The sequence below is a fragment of the Argiope bruennichi genome, chromosome 11 (genome assembly GCF_947563725.1).
Source record: "Argiope bruennichi chromosome 11, qqArgBrue1.1, whole genome shotgun sequence".
Lineage (NCBI taxonomy): Eukaryota > Metazoa > Arthropoda > Arachnida > Araneae > Araneidae > Argiope > Argiope bruennichi.
Genome location: NC_079161.1, coordinates 25,484,517 through 25,511,117, shown reverse-complemented (window position 1 = coordinate 25,511,117; position 26,601 = coordinate 25,484,517). Strand labels below are relative to the sequence as shown.

Here is a 26,601-nt window from a genome sequence, read left to right as displayed (position 1 = left end):
TCGTTTTTATTATTAGAATAGATATATAAATATATTTCGTCGCCGTAAACATTTTCACCATCCCTCCTGATTCCGCTAAACAGATTTTGAAGGAAATGGAAATAGAATTTATTCACGTGAAAGTAAAATCTCTCAACATTACTTTTAAATCCCTTTACTTCCATTGATTTTTTTTTTTCTTCTTTCGACTGGACGCGGAACATTTGAATACGTTTCTACTTTTAGTATGTATCTAATAAATATTAAACACCTTTCTGGAGTCAGTGCTCAAAATTCTATATCGCGATCGTTAGTAAATGGATTTTATTCAAATTCATAAATTATTGCTGATTTTGCTTTACCGTTTTTCACAGATTTTGACTCCTATTTTACCGTTATTATTATATTGGATGATTCGAGTGCTCTTATATTTATACGGTTTTATAAAGTTTAGAGACGGCGTCCTGGCATAGGGGTAGCGTGTCTTCCTCGTGATCTGGGCGTTCTGGTTTCCAGTCCCGTTTTGGGTATGTTTGTTCTTCCGTTGTTCTATGTGTGAATGTGCCCTCCTGTAAAAAGGGATTGTGCAAGCGAATGAGTGATGCTTGAGTAGCAAAGTCGTACTCTTGGCTCTAGTTGGCGCTACTATAAAAACAAGAGACGCTCTCCCACCGGCTTAAATAGCTGTCTTCGTAACAGCGGGCTTGTCCATGGCAAGTGCCTTAAGTAACAACAACATAAAGGCCGCGGTGGCCTGGTGGTAAGGTCTCGGCTTCGGAACCGGAGGGTTTCAGGTTCGAGACCCGATTCCACCGAAGAACCGTCGTGTAAGGGGGTCAGTTGCAAGTTAAATCCGTCCTGACCAAACGTCCTCACGCTGGTGTGGAGAGGGGGGGGCATCACCGGCTACGGTATAACCCTTCCCGAAGGAAGTAAGTACCGTCATCGATGAGAGAAACCAGAAGCCAGACCCCCACCTTTCATGTACCCTCGAGGATCGTAAGATCCAACTACCAAGCCGGAAGCATCTCTTCCTCATTTCGTGGTGGCCCTTTAGGGGGATACTATTTTTGTAGTAAGACATATCACTGATTCTCCGACTCGCCCAAAGGTACACGGTTAAAGAGAACTGAATAACCGGAACGCCGCAACAGCAACATTGACGGAAACTGTGGTTGAGTCCTAAGGGTCATCACCGGCACGGTACAACCCTTCCCGAAGGAAGTACGTCCCGTCATCGATGGGAGAAGCCAGATCTATCACCTATTTATATACCCACCAAGGTAGAGAGATCCAACCACCATACCGGAAGCATCTCATTCTCTTTGCGAGGTCCCCCCCCAGGAGGGGGGACCTCGCAAGATAATGTAACTGAAAACTAAGTTAATTTTAATTTTACTTATATCTTAATTGATTTTGTGAGTTTTTAAAACCTGGCCATCACTTTCTTTTTTACCTAAAAAAACACATGTGCGAGATTTCATAAAGGTATTAAAAAAAAAAACTGTAGATTTGTATAAAAAATAATCGAACAAATACTCATATTTATCAGTACATAAATAGATTTCCTTTTACAACGCTAACAAATTTTTGTTATTAAACATTTATGACAGAAAATCTATACCAGTTAATATGAGATACAATAAAGTTTAATATTTTTCCACTATCGCCAGTGTTATCTATCTCCTTATTAAATTATTTTTACAAGATTAAAAAAGGCAGATACTTCTTTATGAATTAGTTTTTTTTTCTCCGATAAACCTTTCACTTGTCAAACGATATCCTGGTTAGATGGGCTTCATCCTACAATTACCTGCGAGGCAAAGAGCTAGATTAAAACTCAAGTTTTGGTAAAAAAGACATCATCTAGTTTGACAACCAGTCCTTTCAGCTAAAAACTAAAAAGAACACCGTCTTTTATTTAACTTGAAAAGAGCACTCCATCAAATATAAACCGCGCAGACGACAAAAACATTCCTGGAATTAAATTTAAAGGGGTTTTTTTTTTCGTATTCATTTTCATTTTTTTAAAAGCTAAAAAGAAATGGAAATGCTTTTATTTTAATGGAAACATACAATGATGTCACAAACTATTATTTGCCAGCTCAGGTGTCGTCCTCGTCATCTGACCACGGTTCAAAATGACGAGGTCCGTCCCAAAATAGCCCAAGTGGTGCTTCAAACGGGTCGTTAATGTAACTAAACTAAACAACAACATAAAGTTTAGATATTAATAAATATTTAGATCCATATTTTTACCTTCATATACATTATTATGATTATGATTTTCATTTGGCGACCCTATTTGGTACTAAATGCTTATTTAAAAAAATTTGGCTCTCTAAATGTCTGAAACTTTTTAGAAATTTTAATCCTTGAAAAAAAAGAGAGAAGATTGAAAAAAAAGTAGGCAGTTTGATTTCACAGTTGATTCAACTTTTGAATATGATGAAATGCAATGAATACCTGATACTTATGCATCGATATGTCAGGCGCTATTTATATCGCCAACCAATATTCTTGGCGAACCAACTGCTCGCCAAAAGCGTCCAGCATTAAATAAAACTGAATTAAGAAAAAGCTTTCATGTCTCATTTAAACGTTATTTTTCACTTGGCGAATTAAGAAAATTTGCAAACATTTTTATCACGAGACATATTTCTAATGCCTTCTTTATCTATATGTTTCATGGAAAAAACAGTCTGAAAATTCCGTTTTGGACGAATTTTCATTGCAGCATGAACTTTTTCTTGCTTTCTCTCATCTCAGTTAAATATGGCTTGAGGAAAAGGAAATGGGATTTGGATTTATTCGAGTGAAAGTAAAATATTTGATTTTTTCGATAATATCTGGTTAGTACTATCGATTTCATTTTTATATTTTCCAAAGAAAAAGAAATCCAGAAATACATAATTTTCTCTTTTTTATGGGAAATCAAACATTAGATATCTAGAATCGAATATTTTATATATCGATATATTTATCGATATTTTTTAGTCTTTCATTGCATTCAGTGCGGAATGCGGCAGTTCAAAATGCAATTTGAAACATTTGTTTCCCTCTGATAAAATACTTAATTTTGATTCCTTTTTAACTCTTTAAAAGCTCATTTTTTTCTAGTCATGGTATATTAAAATGTTTTTAAGATTGAGATTGGCTTAAGAAAAGTGATTTATTTAGCTTATTAGAGAAATTTAATTTGATTAATTAATTAATTTGGCCATATGAGAAAATATTAATTCATCATTAAGTTTAAATGCAGTAATAAATTAAATGGAAAATAAAGAATAGGGTCACGATGGGTCAATGCTTGGGCGAAAGTCAATCCCTTTACCGAAAAAAATCCCTGTTTAATACTGGCCTGAGGGTGTCTTTAAAAAAGTCTTCAAGCCGGATTCATTTTTTTTTTCCTTTTTTTGTGCAATTTTTGCATTTAAACTTAATATTTATTTCTAATGTGGTTAAGTTCTTTTGTGTATTAGATGCAGCAACATTAGCGCTCTTTATATGCAATGTATCTTTTACAGCCTGAGTAAAAACTTTAAGGCCAGTAAAAAATTTTGAGAAAATGTAAAATGAAATAAAAGGGATTCAAATAATATTAATTATTAAAGTTCATTGATAAGAAATAAATGCCATAAACATAATTTGTAAATACATAATTATGAGAAACATGTGGTTATTTAAAAAGTTAGTATTTCTGCCTGAGTAAAAACTTTAAGACCACCAGTCAATTTTTAAAAATAAATATAATATAATCGTGTAATTATCATTGCAACTACTAGCTTGTGACAACGTTGCAATTTTCATATTTGTCATACGTTTCTTCGAAGTATTGGTGATCTTTGTGAAGATGGCGAAGGGTATGAAGTTAACTGATCGTGAAAGAGGACAGATCGAAGCTTTGTCTTCAACAGGAATGAGTAGTCGTGCTATTGCGATAAAGATAGGAAGGTCAAAGACTGTAGTCAACAAATTTTTTAAATTGAAAGACAATTAGGGTAAAAAGAATACTGGGGGAAGACCTAAAGCTTTGTCCCCGCGTGATGAAAGAAAAGTTTGCCAACTTGCATCTACTGGAAAGTACTCAACCAGGAAACTAATTCCGACGACAGGTTTAAAAGTTTGTCAAAAAACGATTTATAACACAATTAGAAGGTCTGGAAGGTTCACTTATAAAGCAAAATTGACTAAGCCTCAGTTACTGCAGAGACACAAAATAGAGCGTTTGAACTTTGGCCAGAAAGTCATGACCTGGGACAACCAATGAATAGAAATTATTTTTTCTGACGGAAAAAAAAATGGAATTTGGATGGACCAGATGGCTGGAATTTCTACTGGCATGATATAAGGAATGAAAAAGAAATATTCTCCAAGCGCCAATTAGGTGGAGGGTCTGTCATGACTTGGGGCTGTTTTGCTTACAATGGTGTGGGCTCAATTGCATTCCTTTCAGGTAGAATGAATTCACAAGGATACCAAAATGTCCTAACAAATCATCTTTTGCCAAATGCTGAATGTCTTGCTGGAGAAAATTGGAAATATCAGCAAGAGAAATGCATCAATCCATTCGAGTAACAGCACAAAAAATTGGTTCCAAGTCAACAATGTTGAAACTGTGAAATGGCTTCTAGATAACCTGACCTCAACCCAATCGAGAACCTTTAGGGTGACTTAGCAAGAAGAGTTTATGCAAATGGAAGACATTTTACATCAATAACAGAGCTGAAATCTACTATCGAAGATGAATGGTATAAAACCGACCCCACCCTTTGTCAAAAACTCGTTTCATCCATGAAAACAAGAATATTTGAAGTAATTCGAAGAAATGGCTCCTACACAACCTTCTAAGAATTTGTAATTTTTTTCTTATATGTTATTTTCCATGTTGGCCTTAAAGTTTTTACTCAGGCCCAAATATTCATCTGTGTGTTCTGTAATATATTCTAATAATAAAATATTTGCAAATTAATTTTTCTACTTTTTTTTTACTTTTATTTTAGCTCAATAATTATCAATCAAATGATATTTTAATTCCTCAGTTTATGTGTTTCTATTTTCTCAAAATTTTTTACTGGCCTTAAAGTTTTTACTCAGGCTGTATTAGCTTTGTGTCAGAAAATATTTTCTTTTAATTTATTCATATAAAGACCACTTTTTTCTGGTTGATAATTTCTTAATTAATTTGGTTAATTAATAACTAAGTAACAAATCAAGACACACCATTTAGTGTGCAATAAGGAACTAAAGCCTTCTAAGTGCTTGCCTTATTGTAAAATTTGTCAGAACTTATTCCAATTTGCATAACTCCATACAAAGATTGATGAATTGGGTGGTAAGCGTACTTTACATGGCCCTAAAAAGGGTTCACTTTTAGTTTTTGACTTGGAACAATGAAAAACAACAACATTTTATCTATTTAAGTTTTTTTGACCAATTGGATAATTAAAAATTTTAGCAGCTAATAAGTAAGAAATAATTCAATATATTAAAGACCAAAAGCCTTAAAATTCCTTTCTGCTGCAAACTTCCGTGCCGAGCTTAAAGCTTAAAAATTTTATTAATTATTTAATTACTAATAAGCTAGCTAGCCGGAATCCTTGCTAGGGGTTGCAAGTCTTCCCTGTGATTTGGGCGTCCCGGTTCGAGTCCTGGTTCGGGCAAGGTTGTTCTTCACCCTGTGCTCTATCTGTGAGGTATATGAATGAGCTCCCCTGTAAAAAGGGGTTATGCAAGTGAGTGTGTGAGTGTCATCATCATATGAGCTAGAAGTCAGACTTCTGCCCTCGGATGCTCAGAGACTTTTACCCTCAGAAGCTACTGTACAAACTCGGCTTAACCCTTTAAAGGGCCATTTTTTTCTAGCCATGGTATATTAAAATATTTTTAGGATTGAGATTGGCATAAGAAAAGTGATTCATTTAACTTATTAGATAAATTTGATTTGATTAGTTAATTAATTTGGTTAATTAATAATTAAGTAACAAATAAAAACACGGCATTTTGTATGAGATAAGGAACTGAAACATCTAAGTTTCTGTCTTACTGAAAAAGGCGTCAGAAATTATCCCAATCTATATAATTTCATTCGAAGATTGATAAAGTTGGTGGGAAACATACTTTCCATGGCCCTTGAAAAGGTTAAATCGTTGATTTCATCAGCGGGCTTGTCTTAGTGCCATAAAAAACAACAACTAATAAGTTAAAATGTTAAGAATAATTTAACGTAAACCATAGAAGTTCTATCCACAAAAGACTTCCATATCCAATTATGAAAAAAAAATCTGTTTATCAAGCAAGCGTTAATAAAATAATATAAAAAGAAATTAAATATTAGTAAAATTCTTTAAACACAGGTCCATCCCATTAATAACTTATCACTGATAATTAAGACAGGCATATCAAGATATCAGTATACATAATTATCTACCGCCGTCTGTAAAGATGAGTGAAAATAAAAGTATTTCCGCCTTTTAGGTCTACATTATTATCGGATGTGAAATCCAAGTTTTATTTCAGCATCTCAAAACTGAAACGTGGTTTTTTTAATGTTTAAATTCACTTATTTATCGATGTTCGAATAAAGCTCAGCATGAAGGAACATTAAAATTACATCAGTTGAAATCAGTTAAATGAGTTTTATTATTTTATACTTATTCGATACATTCTTCCCGCACGTATCAAAGAGGATGTTACTGCTAATATACTCTTTCACCATTTTTTTTAAATATTTTAATTCTATATTGTATTCTTTTTTAGTGGATCACTATTTATTTCAATCCACTTTTAGTTTTTCTGAACATTATGTATAAAAGAGATTCCAATGCAAGCAAGTAAAGCTTCTATTGTTGTTACACATTCATATCTAAAGTGCATTGCAAATAATATATGTTTTTTTTATTATTACCTAAGGCATACTGATGGGCATAGTATTTTTTTCTTCCTAAGGAGTTTTTTTCCAATCATATCTGAGATATTATTAACAGGATAACAACCCGTCTAGACGAGCATGTGTTTTAGTAACTAACTAGTTACACAAGGAACATCATTCTCTGAAAGTAATGTGCTCACATCTAGTTTACCAGTATAAGACAACTACTGAAGGATAACTAAACGACGATTCTTGCATGATTAATCCCCATGAAGAGATATCGTATTTGGTTCCATCTGTACTTTTGTATTGTGTCTAGAACAACTAGGATAGAATCTTTTTATTTGGAAAGCTATATATATTAAAGGCTTAAGTACATGCACATAAATTGCTGTTATTACTTATTGTCGAATGGCAACATACAAATGTAAACAAATCATCATACGAATGTTTCAGATTGCTTCGTTGTACATTTTTACAACTTCATTTAATCCCACATTTCTCAAATTAATGAAGTGAAAAAGACCTCGGTCAATCTTCCGAAAGGATTGACAGAAAACTATTCACTCAGAGATAAGTAAGATTCAACGTGAAGCAACGTTTCATCGAGCTAAAAAATAGGTTTAAATATTGACAGATGTCTTATTGCTATGACTTACCTATGGATATTGATTACTACATCTTCCCAAACTATTTTCTCAGAAGTAGTTTTTGCATTATATTAAAACTTCAAAAAATTACTTTGTAAATGATATTAATTTCATCTTTGCGCAATGTTTTCTTTATATTTAATATTTTTTTAATGTAATTCATAATTTGTAACAGTACATTTTTAATATTGTAATGATATTCAAATTAATAAAATCAAAATATTCAATTCCATTCTATTGCCAATGTTAAAATAAAGATTTAAAAAAAATACTTTCTTTGGACATTAAATCCAAAATAGAGTTTTCACTTTCATTCTTATTTCGGAGTACATAACATTTTAATTTATAAACATTATAATTGGCTTTGATTTATTCAATTAAATTCATCTTCTTCTGTCTTATCAACTAAATATTTTGGTCTTATCATAATTTTTTTAAAAAAATATTGTTACGAAATTTTCCGGGGTTCGTTTGGATAGGGGGGCTTATATGGTGTGAAGAACGCTCAATCACCAGGCGGCAGTAGAAAATAAAAACAACGGCGTTTATTTACACGAAGACACACAGAACAGCACAAAGACGACAACTATATACAGCACAGAAGACGATTATCTTCAGCCGAGACGTGCAGCATACAACAGTATACACAGCAGCTCTACTCCGTCGCTGCTCCGCTAGTCCCTGGAAGACGAGTTCTTCACCGTCGCTTCCGACTACTCTTCGACTCCACTGGTCCACGACTCAATTCACCGTCCGTTCACCACTGCCCGGCATCTGCGGCTGCTTCCTTTTATAGGTCTCAGAAGGCGGGGCTAGAAGCCTCTCAACTAATCAGGAACGTTCGAGGCGTATCTCCGTTCCTACTGGACGGATCGGGAAAATTCTCGATGTTTCAGGGAATAATCTATTTTGGCGCTAAGTCGCCAAATGTTTGCCAAATTTGTCGCCAAGCTCTGGGACCGACTATGCTGGGAAGCCGCCTCACAGATTCGTAACAATATGCATTTCACATTAATATTTAACATTCTAAAAAGTCAACAATCATGCCGAACAAGCACCACAGGCGGCTACCATAAAAAAGAAGATTATTTCATCGCCCCTCCTCTGTTTTCTTCGACCCATTTCATTAGGGCTGGAGCTATGAGGATGAAATAGTTAGGAAGAAATTGCATCTGATGAGAAAATTTCAGCAACCGATTTTCACATACATAACATAAAAGGCAATTTAAGTTAGAAAATTAAAAATCGTTTTTCTGTCCCTAAAAGGGAAACAATGGCTATTGAATGATTTTCAGCATTTAAGTTGTTCGGAATACGAAAACAAAATCGGCTTTCATTTAAATTATCCTCTTCTTATATGAGAGTTATATGGAAAATGAAAGTTTTGATCCTCTGTTTTATTCCCTTGTTATGTAACTCATCCATAGATTATGTGTGTGTGTGTGTGTGTGTGTGTGTGTGTGTGTGTGTGTGTGTGTGTGTGTGTGTGTGTGTGTGTGTGTACAGTGTCTCCACTTAAATTCTCTACACATACACCTTAATTTCCGAACGACAACAGCTATAGTCATGAAAATGGTGTCCATGTATAGTGAAACCACTAGATGCTACATTACGAATCCATTTACAGCCCACCTGCCAGAAAGTTCCTATCTCGAAAACGGTACAAAATAAGAAATGTATGTCAACTACAAAATCGAAGAACTTTTCGATTTAATACAAAAAAAATATCTGGTGTGCATTCAAGCTAAGAATAAAACACTCAAAATGTACATTTGTTTGTGCGCGAGTTTCGAAACTGTGACGCCACAAAAAATCTTAAAAAAGAGAAGAAAAAATTTATTAGCTATCACAAAATATTTTTATTTTCATTGTTCAAACGACTCTCCGTCATCTTTATTCTAGATTTGGGGTATTTCTTGAATTTCACTTTGCATAGTTGTTTTATATATCAATCGGTGCTTTAGCACAGAGTACAATAATAGTACGTCATCAAAAGTCCTTTAATGTTGGCAAAAAGAAGGTATACTCTTATTGTTTCAATTATTCCATAATTTTAAAGAAGTATATTACAATCATTTTTGATCCGTATTATAACATACTTGCCTTGTGACATAAGCATTTCTAAAAATGCAAGCAAACAAATGTGCATTTCAAGTGTTTTATTCTTAATTTTTTTTATACTTAGCTGAAAACGTTCTATAGCTTTGTAATTCATATTTTCTCACCACATTATATTGTTCTCGAGATAGAAATGCAGACTCTAAATTTTTCCGCCAAATGGTGCCATATGCGGCTTTGTCACGTTTTGTATAGCCGTGTTACTATACTGAAATTCTGATGAATATTAGTGATGCAGGAATCCTTTATAGTCAAAGTGAAATTGGTGCACTTAGGAAGGGAGAGGGTGAGGATTTTGACTACGTTCCAATGTATAGTTATAAGTTCCTTTCTTAGGGATTTTCAAGGAAAATTAGGAATATTTGTGTACTTTGAACAGAAAAAAAAGCCATCAAAACCCACCCACAGAGACTACATCAATTTTGAAGTCTACCTTATTTGTTTAAAGCAACTCAAAGGAGAAAAAGCAATAAGTATCTTTTTCTAATTCATGTTTCTCAGCTATGCCATGATTTAATCTACTGGGTCACTGATATATCAGTTATATAAAAATTATACAGCTTTTTTTGAGAAACTACAACATATTCACTCTTTGGATTCCAGTTCTATTAAAATTTGTAAAGGTTCACTCACCTTCTTGAAAGTAGGGCTTCTGGGGTGCGTGGAGGGTGGCGAGACTGGTCTTCCGTTCCTGTCCACCCACATGTACGATGTTGAGGGTAACCACCTGTCGGGACGATTCAATAGTACAGATCGGACGTCTTCGATCAGAGAATACAAGTCCCCGCTGAAGTACGAAAACTGTAAAAGAAAAATGAACTGTATTATAAACGAAGAAAAATGATCTCTTTACAAATAACTTTTCGCTCTGTGTACTTAAACCGCATATGAAAAAAAATTCGAAATTAATTCCCTTCCCTATATAAAACGTTCTTCCTTGTAAATTACTCCTCACACGACTCGATGCTGCTTCTACAATAAACATCAAGACTCGGCACACAGATCAATTCAGCAATCGCTTGAGTTCTACACAACGCTTGCTCTTCGCTGGACTGATTCAACTATTCCCCCATTAATTCTTTCCACAATTATCTTCAGCTTAGACTACCGGCCTCTTTAGTTTCCGGAGCCGAGCAGTGAAGATTCTGGAACAATCAGGTATATCTCGGTTCCTATTGGCTCTATCACTGAAATTCTCGAAGTTTCCAGTAAAATCTATTTTGACGCCAAAGTCGCCAAATCGGTCACTAAAGTTGTCAAATGGTCGACAAGTTTGTCGCCAAGCCCTGCGATCACTGATTAGACATCCGATCAGCATCCAACATAATTGATCGTAAAACGGTCTTTCTGGGGATTGCACTAACCATGCTGGGAAGCAACATTACATATTTGTAACAGTATTATTTGTCCCTATGCATACAGTATTCAGTATTCCCTTCATACATAAATCCCACTCTCCTTCTTGCATGCTGTACTCTTTCATCTTAAATTAAACTTCCCTGTGGCAGATAATACTTACTCCTCTCTCGCATATAGCATTCACTTCTAAGTAGACAGTTCTTTTTCATAAATGGTACTGATCTACGAGTATGCACACATATTTGCACCACCCTGATACATCCAAAAGCCTATCATTAAATTGAATGATGGAACAGCATTTGTGGAACCATGACTGAATCCTACTAGCCATCATCCTCCATGATATGGTACCTTCAGTAGAAGGCACGTCCCATCATCGGCAAAAGGGGACTCGACCTCACACTATTAGCATAACCTACCAGAATGGCGAGAATCTCCAACCACACAGGAGGCCATTTCTGAAGTACCCCGGGTGGGACCTCCGTAGTAGTAGCTCTTAATATGTATAACTTATTATAAATTACACTTCCCTCCGGAAAATACAGGATGCCCATACTCCGGGGGGGGTTAAAAAATAATACCGAATTAACGGAATGAGTTTGGTCGGATCAGTTAATTTTGAAGAAATCAGTAGCTCATTAAATTTTATTCACATCAATTTCAACAACAAGTAGCGCCGCTCGTCATTGACTTTGAAATAACGTAACAGACGCTCATTCCATAGTGCAATCCAACGGCGACGTCACAACAAAAGACTTCATGTCCCTGTCTATTTTCAGCAAAATGGAGTACCACCTCACTTCAGTTTGCGTGTACAGGAAGCATTGGATATTCGATTCGGGAAAAAAGTGAAGGTCAAGGCCTATTTCTTGGCCTCCAAGAAGCCCGGATCTGACTCCATTAGATTTTTTCTTCTGGGAACATGTCAAGAATCTTGTTTATGCTGAAAAAACTCAGAATGGAAAATTCAGGAAATCAGACAAAGCATAATCACTTATGTGGCAGACATCACTCCTAACATGCTGACCAGAACATGGGAAGAGGTTGAATACTGTTTGGATGTGTGTCGTGCCACAAACGAAGCACATATTAAAATCTACTAAATGGTAAAAATCTTGATACATTAACCTTTAAGTGCATATATCTAACATTAACCTCATTTTATAATTGAATTTTAAAAAATTGCGTCAAAACCCCGGAGTTTTTTTATGGACACCCTGTATATAACAACTTCAAAATTATACAATAAAAGTCCGGAATTCTATGAGCTCAAAAACTTCGTGGCCAATCAAATGAAAACTAATCTTTAAAAGTAGATCGAAGCAAATAGTGATACAATAACAGAAAAAAATGCCATGACAACGCAAGATCTAAGAAGCAAATGTTGAAAGCAGACGTCCCAACTCGTCTGCGAGGAAAGAATGCAATGAATCTGCATAATGAAAAACTGCATACTTCAGATCATTGAATTTTATTATAAATCCTCCATAAAATAATGAAAATAAAATGATCCTATAGATAATTTTATTCATGTTTAGATTTGTTAAATGCCAATAAATCAATCATTTAAATATTTTTTTTTTAAAAAACTGTCTTTGTTACTGGATGTTAAAACAGAAGTTTGGATTTCGCACCTGTTAAAGACATAAACCAAACGGATGAAGGATATTTTTATGTCCAGGTAGCCTTACACTGTTACTGTAATAGTCCGGCTGTGGACTATTACAGAATATTCCCAAGTATCCGGCTTAATGCGGCGGAAAGCAGGCCGGATAGGTCGTAGCTCTATGAACTAATTTTTTCCAGAGATTTTATATCAAAACTTACTTTTATAATAGGTATTTTCTCACTTCCTATTGACTTCTAAGCTCTCCCTTTATCGCAATGTGAACGCGGGCCTGTGAATCATAGAAGCAGCTGTATGTAACGTATCGAGTTAAAATGAAGGCTCTATACTGGTAATTTATATATGTTTATATATAAATTACTATACTGGTAATTTATATATGTTTATATAAGGCCGGGATAGCCTGGTTGGTAGAGCGTCGGATTCGCGTCCCTTAGGTTGCGAGTTCGAACCCCGCCGGCCGAAGATTCTCCGCGTGCTTGGTGGCTGACGCGCGTTAAATCTGTCGTGGTCACAAAGTCCTCCATACCGAGAGTAATACCACTGGGGGTACTGGATCAGGGGTGATCGTTCTCTGATTCGGGTCTAAATTACGATCTGTGGTTGAGTGAATGAAATGCGTGAATGAAGTCCGCCCCGTAAAAAGGGTTGTGACGTGTGTGTAGCTAAGTCGTTCTCTTGGCCCTAGATGGCGCTACGATAGAAACAAGAGGCGCTCCCCCCTCTGGCTTATATCAGCTGGCTTGTCCATGGCAAGTGCCATAAGAAACAACAACATATGTTTATATACTGTGCTGCACGTTTTAGGAATTTATTAGAGAAAAAGTAAATTAAAGGATACAAACTGTTCACATTTTAACAAAAATTCTGTAATGCCCAACTTAAATGCAGGGAATATAAACAAAACATTAACGTGAATCGAAAGCCTAATTCTTAAGAAAATTGGCTCAAACTGATTTGATTTTACACTGATAAATGATCACACAGATATGGAAAAGTAGCCCTAAGATGAGAGTCAAAACTTACAGCTTTTAGGTTTTGAAAAATCCTTAATTGATGACTTTATAGATGACGCCTTGCCTTCCTCATTTAATTACGATAAAAGAAAACTAGGGCGGATAGTACAGAAACCGGATAGTCGCAAACCGGATAGTCGCAAACCGGATACTCGGGAGTGTACTGCATAGACATTGTTGATGATAATCATAAATATTCTTATTTAATTATAAACATTTTTAATACTTATTTATTAATTTAAGACACTCAAAAATCTTCATGTCTTGTTTAAAAATAACTCTTTCTGATATATTGTTAATAATGTAAATAGCAAATATAGATTTATAAACAATTCGAGATTTTTTTCCTTTCCTATTAGATGCCCAGTACTCTTACATTGTTCTTTTTAAAATGCACTAACATTAGGGGGGGGGACCTTTTCATTTTATCAGCTAAAACAAAGAAAGCTTAATTGCCAGCAAAAATTAAAGCAGTCTTTTGAACTTGAGACTATTGATTCAATAATTGAAAAGATTGCACCCCTTTAACTAATCGAATTATCGATTTAATAGTTGAGCATGAGAAAGCAGCTGGAAGGCTTGAAAATTCTTTTCAAGTGTTCAAAAGACGAAAAATAAAAGTTCAAATTAGTAGAGGAAGGAATTAATCGATACTTTTAAGAAGAAGACTTTCAATAGTTATCCGGATATAGAGCAAGATTTAATCTGAATCAATAGAAAATAATTTAAAATGTTTTCTTTACCTTAAACGTTTCTCAAAAGAATCAATATGTGTTTCACTAAAATTTTTATACTAGTTCATTTTACTACAATCAGAAAAGATTGAAAATCATAGCACGAGACAGACTGCAAACGATTTTATTTTATTTTATTTTTTTATTTGAAAATGATTATCTTCTTATACTTATTTTTTTCCCTTTTAAATATATCAAATATTTAGAAGAAGATTTCAGGCCGAGATTTGCTATATTTTTTGAAAAATCTAAATTTGTTTAGGGGAGAGGAAGGGGGGCAGATTGTCAGTCGAATAATTATTTTTTTGTCTGTCCAAATTCGCAAGGCGAAAACAATTTTGTTTTTAAAAAGTTGTTTTAAGATTTCATTTGGTTTCTATGTGGTAATTATTTATAATATGAAGACGAAAAATAAGTTTTATTATCTTAATTTATTATATGAAAGCATTTTCCATACAGACATTTAAAATGACACATATTAATTGAGAGAAAAGCTTAGATTGTTAAGCAATTAACCAGATAATATTTGTACGCTGACATTTCTTCCGTTAATTTCCTAACGTTACGTATAATAACGTTATATGAAATCATATGCAATCAAGTCGGACAAAAGATTCCAATTTTAATACGATGGTATTTATAGAATGTTAGTCAATTTATAAATTGTGTGAATACAAAAAAAAAAGTTCGAAATGCTCTATCGTTCCAGCTAAAGCTATCAAATGTTGCAGATAGTTACTTAACGATAGTTCTCACTAAGTATAGATTTTGAATAAAATTTTTTAATTGAAAATTGAAATTATTGAAATTTAATTTCAATTGAAAGGAATTATTCAAGATTTTATTGTTTCATTCGATATCTTCAACATGCTATAAACCAAAAATTGTTTTTCACATATTTTTTCAAAAAATGGACCTTTTTCAATGACATCGATTTTCAAACAAATATTCTATGAGTCAAATGAATTTTAAATGCTGTTTTTAAATATATTCACAACAACAGATTGCTTATTCCAGTTGCTGAATTTACACTGACAGAAGCTGCAATTATATTAAATATGTTTTTGGTGTGTGAGTGCAAGATATCGTTGCCACATAATTAAGAATAAATTTTTAAAAAAATGAAATAAAATAAATAAATAATAATTAAAAATACTTAAAACTAAACATAATAAATTATCACGTTAAGGCGTTTTAGACTAGTTGTTATTAATAATTTTTTAGAAACTTCGGTTGGGCCATATCTAGCTCAAAGGGTGTGAAAATTTTCAATTCGCTATAACTCCTTTAATATTAAAAATAGAAAAATAAATCAAATTAGCGACTCATTAGGGCGAACAACTTTTGTACTTAAAGTGTTTCGATAACTGCAATATCTCAGAAGTTAGAGGCTAAAGGGTAATTTCCAAGTCCTAATTTTGCCTGTTATTAGACTCATGGAATATTAACTTAGATGAAAAGGAATTTACCTTTGCCTCGCAGCTACCTAGCCGAGAGGAATTTTTTTATTTGGAGCAAAATAAAATCCCGACCTCCTCAGGATAATTGCTTATTTATTTTCCAACACATTTATACGTTTATAAAATCGTTTGCACCTTTAGTCCACTTAAAATCGCTTTCTTCTTTTATCCAGTATATTGTTAGCCCAAATTTCTGCATTTCGTTCGAAACTAGCCATTCCATCTTACAACATCTAAACTCCATTTTAATGATTAGCATTGCGAAGAGATGCAAACGATCTAGATTATACGTGCAGGTAAAAGCCTTTTTGAAGCTGCGGGGTGTTGCCATAGAGACGACAGATAGGTAAATTATCGTCTGGCATTTTGGATAAGAGAAAGCGATGGGCATCACCTTTCGGTTCTTTAAATAGGTGATTTTTCTGTTTATGTGGAGGATTGATAGTTAAAATCTTTTGGGGAAGGAATAGAAAACTCCAGTGAATAGAGATATATTGAAATTTCATTTTCAATTTTTGCAATTTAAAAAAAAATAAAGGGTGTTCCAAAATTAACACACACATTTGAATTTGCCACCATTCGTGATGTTAAATGTTGGCAACCTTTTTTAAAACATTTTTTGACTAACCCTATTATGGTTAGTAAAAATGGAGTGTTACACGATAGAACAACTTGTTGAAGCAAAATTTGAATTAAATAAAAAAAAAACTCCGTTTTTTTCCCTTTAAATTGTTATATTTTTATTGAATCATAAAATAAACAGAATAGGATTATGTATGAAATAACACATAGGGCAAATGGCATCCACGGTTTTGCTGGCACATATGCACTCTTTTGCCGAAACTTTCCAAGACCTTTTTTTTATAAAATGGTTTGAATTTCGTTGATACAGCGTTGAATTTCCTCTTTCAACGCATGCGTACTTGTGGGCTTGTTCATATACCTTTAACTTCAAGTAACCCCATAAAAAGAAATCCAATAATTTATCTTATTTATCTCGGATTACTTCGTACTACTACTATTTCAACAGTTATTAAGTTGAAATACCAAGAATACCGCCTCCCTCGACATTTTTGCATATTTAGACAATCGGGGTCTTCTTTGCTGGTCCATATTCTTTTAATACACAGCAGAGATTGTACAGTGTCAAAAGGGAGGCGCCGCGACACTCGCCAAAGATCACACGATAGATTTAGTAAAAATGCTTAATACACACCAAAATATATTTCGTAACTGTTGTGCGCCAGTGCCATGCAAGGTGGTACCGAGCGTGACAAGTGTATGCGAGATTTTTTTAAGGAGACCATTCCAGCTGGTTTCGTTTTATTCAGAGAAATCTAAATTTAATCATTCGCCAAATATCTTAGTCGAATTTTTTGACGATTATAAAATTTTCTATTTGTTTATTTCGTATATGAGAAATAAAAACTTTTACTTAACAGCTTTGAGTTCGGACGAGGTTTGAAATCCGAATATCATACAAATTAAGAACATCGCATTCAAGCATGCAAATCAAATTCTACAAAAGAACCAACTTTATTTAAGGTTGCACTTCAAATAACTCTTAAAGCATTTCTCTTTAATTCCCTTTCCTGAAATTAAAATTCGAGAAAGGCAACTTTAAACTTCATACATCAAAACAGAAACGCTAAGTGGAGGAGTTTCTGTTTTATATTTGAAGGAAATTAACCGTAGTAAGCATTTAAGAACAAGCAATCTGTGATCTCTAGAGAAGTGTGTGTTTTAGTTAATATTTCTCGCGACTTAGATAATCATTTAGCTCGGAGACTGTATATAGCAACTAGTTTAGCATTCTACTTGAATTTTATGTTGGTTCGCATAGTAAAATGTTTAGAGAAATGTACCCAGCATTAAAAAAAAAAAAAACTTTTGACTTTTACGGTTTGAAACAACTATGTATCAGATTTGATCCATTTAGCTGTTTAAGTTTTCAAATTTACTTGTAATTAAAATTACTTGTTTTCAAATTTTCTTGTAAAATCAGATTACCGGACAATTGCACTTCCTCAAAATGGATTTCACTGAAAATATGATAGAAATTTGCAAATTTTTTAATGAGAATATACGAAAAAATATTCGTCGCTTCAGAGCAAAGAGTTTTGATTTATCGAATTCAAAAATAAACAGATATCATTCCAAAAATATGTTTTCATACTCTAGGTATTGTGCGAATTTTTCACAAAAATTTGTCAAAAGCCCGATATTGATTTGTTTTGCAATTATAATTACTCTTTTTTTTTACTTCGTCTAATAAAAGGTAAAAAAGATGTGGGAGTGTCTTCCAAAGCGTTTCTCTCATACTGTCTTGATAAAGGTATTATCCTATAGAAAATCTTGCAAGACATTGGCGTAGACTAGTTAAAAAAATATTAACCTTTGACGTGTGTTTAGCATTTTTCTGAAACTATCGTGTGATCCTTGGAGGGTTATTAGAAGATTAATCCCTAGCTTGCGGTTATTAATTTACGAAAAGCGGATTTGTTTTAGATGCAGTTTTCTCAACCGGCCGAAACAAAACTGCACTGGTAATCAAACAATTCCATACAAAATTTTATTTATTTAAGTCATAACATTTTATAATTATCTTTATATGTTTCTGAAAGTACATACCGAAAGCACACGAAATATTAATCTTTCACGTGGATTTACCATTTTTTCTGAATCTATCATGTAATTCTTGGCGAGATTTTTGGCGATTATTCCCTGGTATACGGTTAATGGCATCCAAAATCAGAATTTTTTTTTTGTTGTTTTGTTTTCAGTGCGTTTTCCCAACTGATTTGAACAAAAAGTTGATACAAAACTACACTCGTAGTCATAAAACCCCGTACCAAATTTGGTATATTTATGTCATTGCGCTTTTGAGTTATCATGTTTACATGTTTCTGAAAGTACAGATGGACAGATGGTCAATCCCTCGTTGGATTTGGTTCAAAATTTTAAAGGTGTATACACTATAGATACTAAATCAGTGTACAAAATCTTTTCTACCCAGCTCTCTTCGTTTTGTAGTTATCGTATTAATTTACATTCGAACAGCAGGAGAGACAGATATCCTCTGAGCGGATTTTGACCAAAATTTAATAAAAATCTACAAATTTGGTGTAATAACAATATACTAAATTTCATCCGTCTAGCTCGAAACGTTTCTGAGTTATATTTGTCACAGACAGGCAGAGGAACATTTTTCAAAAATGTGTTTTTCGATCTCAGAGAAATCTGAAACGTGGAGTTTTCATCAAAATCTCGAGTTGACGATTACAACCCTTTTTCTGTATTTCGTATACAAAAAAGCAAAAATTCAAGAATTTTTCAAAAATTTCAGGTAATTTACTCTGGTACATTGTACTTCTGAAGGAACTCAACTGTTATAAACCTTCCCAAAGCAGCAGACACTTAACAATTCTTTACTCTTCAGAAAGAATTATCTCAAGAGGGTCAGAAAGTCGTTTATCAGGGACTATCATCCTAATATTCAACACATAATTACAGAATTTCGTCCAAATCCATAACACCTATAACTCGCATACTCTCTCTACAATACAAAGACTTCTCATCAGGTGTTAGCGTTGTCATGGCAACGGATGCACATTAAATTCATTGAGATGTAATGCGTGCTTTGAATTACATAAACGTAATTGATACTACACGGCGTGGCTTACTTGGAGAGGTCGTAGGAGTTTGTTTTTAGTTCCACTTTTCAACACCAGGCTTTGTTGATGATTTCATTAAAATGCGAAAACACTTGGGATATATAAATCTTCGTCATTGGATGAGGGCTGTCTTCTGGAAACGTGTAAAGGTGTAAGAAGAATAATTAAAATTCAAATTGATGTCCTGAATATCGTGACGATTCAATTAGAGAAAACAGGCCTGCTTCGAATTGTTAATTTAAATTTTGAATTTAATTAGTTGAAAAGTTTATTTGGAAATTAAGAACGCAATACTCCCCGAGAATTGCAATAGTCTGTTTGAAATAGTATAATTTAATGCTGGCCCCCTCCGGAGACTTGCTGTTCGTCCTCAATATCGATAACATTAATTTAAACATGTCACCTGAATTTTATGAACTACTTTCTATTGCGCCAAATGACACTGCCGTTTTAAATTATACTTGCGCGATAGCATAAAACATTATTGTTAATTAGCTATGGACGGAAATTGGGGAAATTTATTGTCGAAATCGATTCAGTTGTTGATATTGGAGACCTGCCTCAAGATTTTATTTTATGACATCTTTATAATATTGGGGTGCAGCGGAAAGCAGATGAGAATTATCCATATAAGAGTCGTGCAATTTATTAGAAAATAATAAAAAAACGAAATTGGTATAGTTATTGGAGCTGGGGAACAGTGCGTGGAATTTTTTTCCCTCCATAAAGGAAGTGTAGTGAAGTAATATTTTTGAATTTCCTCAATGATATGAAGATAGGGATGATCCATTATTAATGACATATCAAGGGAAATGCCATATGAAACTAGAGGGAGGGGTCTCCTAAAAACTTTCTCGCATACACTCTAATAAAAGTGTTATCCCATAAATTGGCGTATATTGGCGTTAAGAAATATGAACCTTTGGCTTGAATTTAGCATTTTCACTTTACCAGTCGTGGAATCCTTGGCGAATTTTGAGCGATTAATCCCTGGCAGTCAGTCAAAAAGGATGCAAACATCAAATTCGGGATTCAGACGTGTTCTTCCAAATCGATTGAAACAAAACTTTAACACAAAATTACACTTAAAATCACAAAATCACGTATTAAAATTGATATATTTAAGCCATTGTGTTCATGAATTATCGCATTTAGAAGTTTCTGAAAGTATACACCGATAGACGACCCCCCCTATTGTTGGATTTCGCTCAAAATTTAATAGGCGTACACATTAAAGAAGTTAATTAAATCTATAAATTTAATTGTATCTATATAGCTCTTATCGTTTTTTTTAATTATCTTGTTAATTTATACTCGAACAGTAGGACAGACAAACAACCCCTTAATAAATTTTACTCAACGTTTTGGCACAAATCTACAAATTTGGTTTAAGGATCGGATACCATATTCCATCCTTCTAGCGCAAAGCTTTTCTGTCTTATCATTGTCACAGACAAACGGATCTTTTCCAAAAATGTATTTTTCGAACTCAAAGAGGTATGAAACATGGTGATTCGTCAAAATTTCGAGTTTGGAGTCTTTGACGATTACTTTGTCTTCTCTATACTACATATACCAGAATGTAAAAATTTCTCTACAGCCTATTCAGCAGTTTTGGAATAGAAAATAAATTATTGTTGGAATATTTACCCTTTTCATTTTATCGTTAAAATCCCAAGAATCTTTTTTTTAAATCATACTTTATTAATGGCAGGAAGTTTTAAGATAACTGTTATATTTTCATTATGAGGAAGTTGATATAATAAGGAAAAGATTCGTTGGGTAGTACAAAATATTTCATACTAAAATGAATTAAATAAAACTAATTTACCTTTTAAAAGATGGGTTTGTTTTAAAGCAGAAATATTTCAAACATTGCCCGACAAAAACCTCTTCTAAACAAGAGAGATATCCTCCCGTCCGCAAAGGGCAATTTGTCTATATTTCAGCAGTTTTCGTAGTATAAACTTTCTGGTATCCAAGAAATAATTATAGTACTTTAACAATTTATAACAAGCATAACTCGTATTCTTAAGATGCGGTCCACTGCCTCCGATGGTTCATTGTTGTCATGGCAACGACACGTGCATTCATTTCTTTCTGAATTTGAGCTCATTTTGAATTGCATTGAACTTAGTTGAAGTGTAGTGATTTTCTTAGGGTTTGATGTTTATAACCACGACTTTCCTTTCCGAATTTAATTGCGATATATTAAAAATATACCTATGGACTTGGAATTATAAATTTCCAACATTATTTCAGAGCTACCGTTTAAAAAGAAGCATGTTACAGAGACAAATAAATAACCATAGGTGAGGTTTCCCCAAAACTTTCTCGCATATATTCTAATAAATGTGTTAACCCCGAGAACGCTGTACATGAGAATGGCGTAAAATAGCCAAGAAAATTAACCTTTGGCGTGAAATTAGCAATTTTACTAAATCTGTCGCGTCATCTTTGGTCAGTTTTTTTTTTTTTCGAATTATTCTTGGTATAAAATTAATAGCATCTGAAAATCTGATTTGTGTGTCAGATACGTTTTTCCCAACCATTTGAGAGCTCAGGTGTCATTCTCGTCTTCTGACCGTGGTTCACAATTACGAGGTCCATCCCGAGATAGCCCTAATGCTGCTTTAAAACGGGGCATTAATATAACTAAACTAAACCCAACCAATTGAAACAAAAAACTGACACAAAACTGCACTTGTAGTCATAAAATCAAATACCAAATTTGATATATCTAAACCATTGCATTTTTAAGTTATCAAGTTACATATTTCTGAAAGTACAGACAGATAGACGGTCAATTCCTTGTTAGATTTGGATAAAAACTTGATCGGAATATACATAATGGATGTTAAATATTTATATCAAAATTTACCCATCTTGATCTCTTCGTTTTGTAGTTATAGTGTTTATATATAATAGAACAGCCAGAAAAACGGATTTCCTCTTAACTCAATTATACTCAAGGGTATACTGAATTCCAGCCACCTAGTGTTTTTGAGTAATCATTGTCACAGACAGATAGACAGACATTTTCCAAGAATGCGTTTTTCGAACTCAGGAAGTCTAAAACCTGGAGATTCGTCAAAGTCTGCAAGTTCGAATTGTTTTCACGATTACAATACTTTTCCTATACCACGGATACGAGAAAGTAAATTTTACTAGATTGAAAAAATTCTTACTATATCAGCATAAAATGTTTGGGAGAGATATTGCAAATTTGTTAAAGTTTTTTAAAAAGCAATTACCGATATAGAAGCAGAATTAAGCGCTTTATTGCATAAAAATCGTAAATCAGTTAGAAACATCCGATGAGGTGCTCTAAATTCCGCCAGTCGGTATTCATGCACGATTTTTATTTACGCTGCATGGATTGCTAACTCCCTAGTGCTAACAGAAACTCTCTAGTGCTGGCAGCGCCACCTATTTATTTGGGAACCTACTTTCATCTGTGATTCTGATTCCTATTGATGCTTTCTACCTTCCCTTCAAGTTTGTACGTAGGGTTTTGAAACACCCTGTAGACGCCGAAAACTTTGATAGGACTTAAAAATTAGCGAAATCGAATCAGTAATCAAGGCTGGGGGCTGTCTAAGTTATGTAATATATAAATAATGGGTCAGAAATTTATCCAGACTAACTATATTAAGCCGCTGTTTATATATCGCTCATCATAATTCCGATTCATTCGATGTATGAATTAATAATATATTCCATTCGTACGACGACGCAAAGTGGTTTTTCTGGTTTCACAAATTTTCCGCCATGGTAATTATTTCTCTCCTTCTAATCGGATAGAAACTTTTGCAGGGAAATGGGGGGAGAGGCGGCACAATTTTCTTCTCTGGTATTTAATTAATTTAAGCGATAATTAAGAAGAATGAAAAATAAAATCCTTCACTTTCTTTTTGTAGAATCAAAACACTCCTTTAAAAAGACATCAAACTTATTTTTCTCTGAAAACAATCATTAAAAAACATTCGATGAATTCAATTTCATTCATGAATGCCACATTTAATATTTACAGACAATTTGTACCACACGCGACGATTAGATATTCTTTTAATTTGAAACAGTAATGCTTTGAAATGCTGTGAGGTAATTCAAATTCATTCATCAAAACTTTCAATCGCGTATTTTTTGTCAAACATTAACTTCATAGCAGATTTGTTTCATAATATATGCACTTTTTAATTTTCGATTAGATGATTCAATAAAATTCGTGTTTTTTCATTCTTATCAAGTAACACTAAAAAATATTGCTTTAAAAAATGTATTTCAGAAATTATTTCACAGCCTAGAAATCAATAATTTGACTTAATAAGTTAGTCACTAAAGGCGGATTGTATATATATATAATTACCCCCATATTGTTACCGATATATACTAGTACTTAAAACCTTCTATTGCAGATTCGATTCATTGTTATAACATAACCGAAGGTCCAAACCATTAGAAACACTACTTGATAACAATCATGATTAATACGAGATCGGATGGCAACACCCCCCGCAGTCATTCAACAGACGATATATCAGAATTTGTCTTTCCTTTATTCAACACATAATTACAGAATGTCAGTCGGATTCATAATGGGTATCACCTACCTACAAAAGCAGCACTTACTCAACATTAGATTTCATATCAAATTCGGCGTCTCCATAGCAACCGTCACGCACTCAATTCATTCTGATTCTACTTGCGTTTTGAGTTAATGTCGACGCTATTGGAGGGACTCGAGTTGCTTAAAATGTAGTGACGTTGTTTGTTTTTATTTTTGCTTATTAGGGAAAAGACTTAGCAGGTGGTCTCATTAAAATATGAAAGCCTACAGGTTGAGGATGTAGGAGTTTATGTTATTTGAGAGTTGTCGTGTGGAAAATAATTAAAATGGTAATTAATATTCTTTTTATGCGTAATATATGGGAGGTTGATTTCTAAAAAGGAACTGCCTTTTCAAAATGAGTTTTAAAGTCAGTTTTGATCTATATTTGTATAAGGGAAGTCTGTGATATCGAGGCAAATTAATCACACTTAAAAAAAAATTAATGCAAAAACATTTAATGTAAAAAATGTTTTATTTCATACTAGTCGCTTTTTTATCCGCTTTTTAACCAAGAAAAGAAAAATGCTACCCATTTAAAAAGGCATAAAAACTCAAAAGTCCTATCTCATATTTTATTTTTAAAAACCGTATCCATCCAAGGAAGGATTCAATCCCAGAAATGGATATCCATCCTTTCCCTTGTACATTTTACCCCCATTTTTTTGTGCCTATATCACATACTGAATGTTTCCATCCTAAAGAATTCATCCAAAAAATAAGAATTCCGAAAAAAATTTAAAGTCCACCATATTGATGATATAAAAAAAGGTTTTTAAAAAACACGATGCTTGTACTCTATATTTTTCAAACATGGCTTAATTCAAAGAAGAAAATGTTTTCAGTTTGTTTGCCAAGCAATGACTTCACGGGAAAAAAGCAAACGATATTTATTATTAAAAAATACAGATAATTTCTTTAACAAAAATTATTTATTCTTTTTCATCTAAAAATCATACATGTTTGGACAAATTTCAAAAGGATAAATATTTTTTTTTCAATTTATTGTTGGCAACTGTTTAAATATACAACATGTTTTCGTCTTCTTGCCAATTGATGACAAAAAAAAACACGTTTTTTTAGTTGTTTGCTCCGGTTTTTGGTTTCAAAGCAATTTTTTTCACATTAATAATCCATTTGAGACATAAATGTTTGTTTTTATAAGAAAAAATATTCTTAGACTTTTTTTCTTAGAATAAAAGTGAAAGTAATTTTCAACATTTCAGTCATTTTTAAATTTTAGTTCCTAAATCGAAATGTAAGGAATTTTTATTTATGATTTATTTCTAAACGATTCATCAGATCATCTAAAATTAAAATGTTACCTTAATTTTTATTTATAATTTCATATAAAATTCCATGGATTTGAATTGTATAAATCAAAAATTTTCTTCCTTGTTTTTGGTTGAGTAAATGTAAGATACGAGTTATATTTTGTTTATTTTGTGGAGAAAAAATAAAAATAAAAAATTTTTTTGCACCATATATATTCACCAATTTTAAGTTGAAAATTTTGAATTACACAATACTCTTTGTTATTACATAGTTAACAAATAATAACAAATAATAATAATAACAAAGAGGTAAACATTATAAACTTATGAAATTGTAATATATCATTATAAACAGCGGTCAAATAAATTATTGCTTATTTTTCACTTATAATGCAAAGCAATTCATTAAATTATATAAAATTAAAATTATCTTAATTTTTATTCATTATTTCATATAAAATTAAGTGAATATAAATTGAATAAATTAAAAATTTTCTTCTTTTTTTATGTTGAATAAATATAAGATACGAGTTGCATTTTTTTATTTTGTGATGAAAAAGCAAAGAGAAAAATATTTTTACCCGATATATTCCTAAATTATAAATTTTAAATTGTACAATATTCTTTTTTATTATAAGGCTAACATTTATGAAGGTGTAATATATAGTTAAAACCGGTGAACAAATTAATGGTTCTTTATTTTTCACTTATAATACAGCCAATTATTTAAAAGTTTTCACGGATCTGCACTTATGTATAAACTGATGACATTTTGCTGATGTGCAATATAAAAATTTAAGAAATCGTATATTTTTATTTAATTTAACTGTGTGCATGTTTGAAAAGAATGACTTTATAACCGACTTTTCCATTGTTTTTCCATTTTAGAGATTTTGTACACCCCTGTCTGCACAATATTTTAATATTTTCACGAAGCAATTATCATTTAAAGGATTAATTTAATTTTATTTTGATTAATATAAGAGTCGCCATCTGGTAGTCAAATTAAGAACAAATTGCTTACAAGATTCCGTAGTATTCATAATGCTGAATGAAAAAGAGTGTGAAAAAGACGTTAAAGTAAAAAAAAAGAAAATTTTAATAATTTAGCATGATTTTATTTAAAATAATAAAAACTGGAAAATAATTTTTTGCAAAAATATAAAGATTGAACCAATTTTTTCGAAGTGCGAATACTATAAGGAAGTAAAGTCAGTTGCATATCATAAG

General features: G+C 32.8%; 1 protein-coding gene across 1 annotated transcript in view; it reads right to left on the bottom strand.

Moving 5' to 3' along the window:
* LOC129956501 (uncharacterized) overlaps window positions 1-26,601 on the bottom strand; it is a 347,055-nt gene that overhangs the window by 233,106 nt on the left and 87,348 nt on the right. The window contains exon 2 of the mRNA XM_056068420.1: window positions 10,252-10,419. Within this exon, the coding sequence (XP_055924395.1) occupies window positions 10,252-10,419 (168 nt within the window). The remainder of the gene's footprint in view (window positions 1-10,251; window positions 10,420-26,601) is intronic.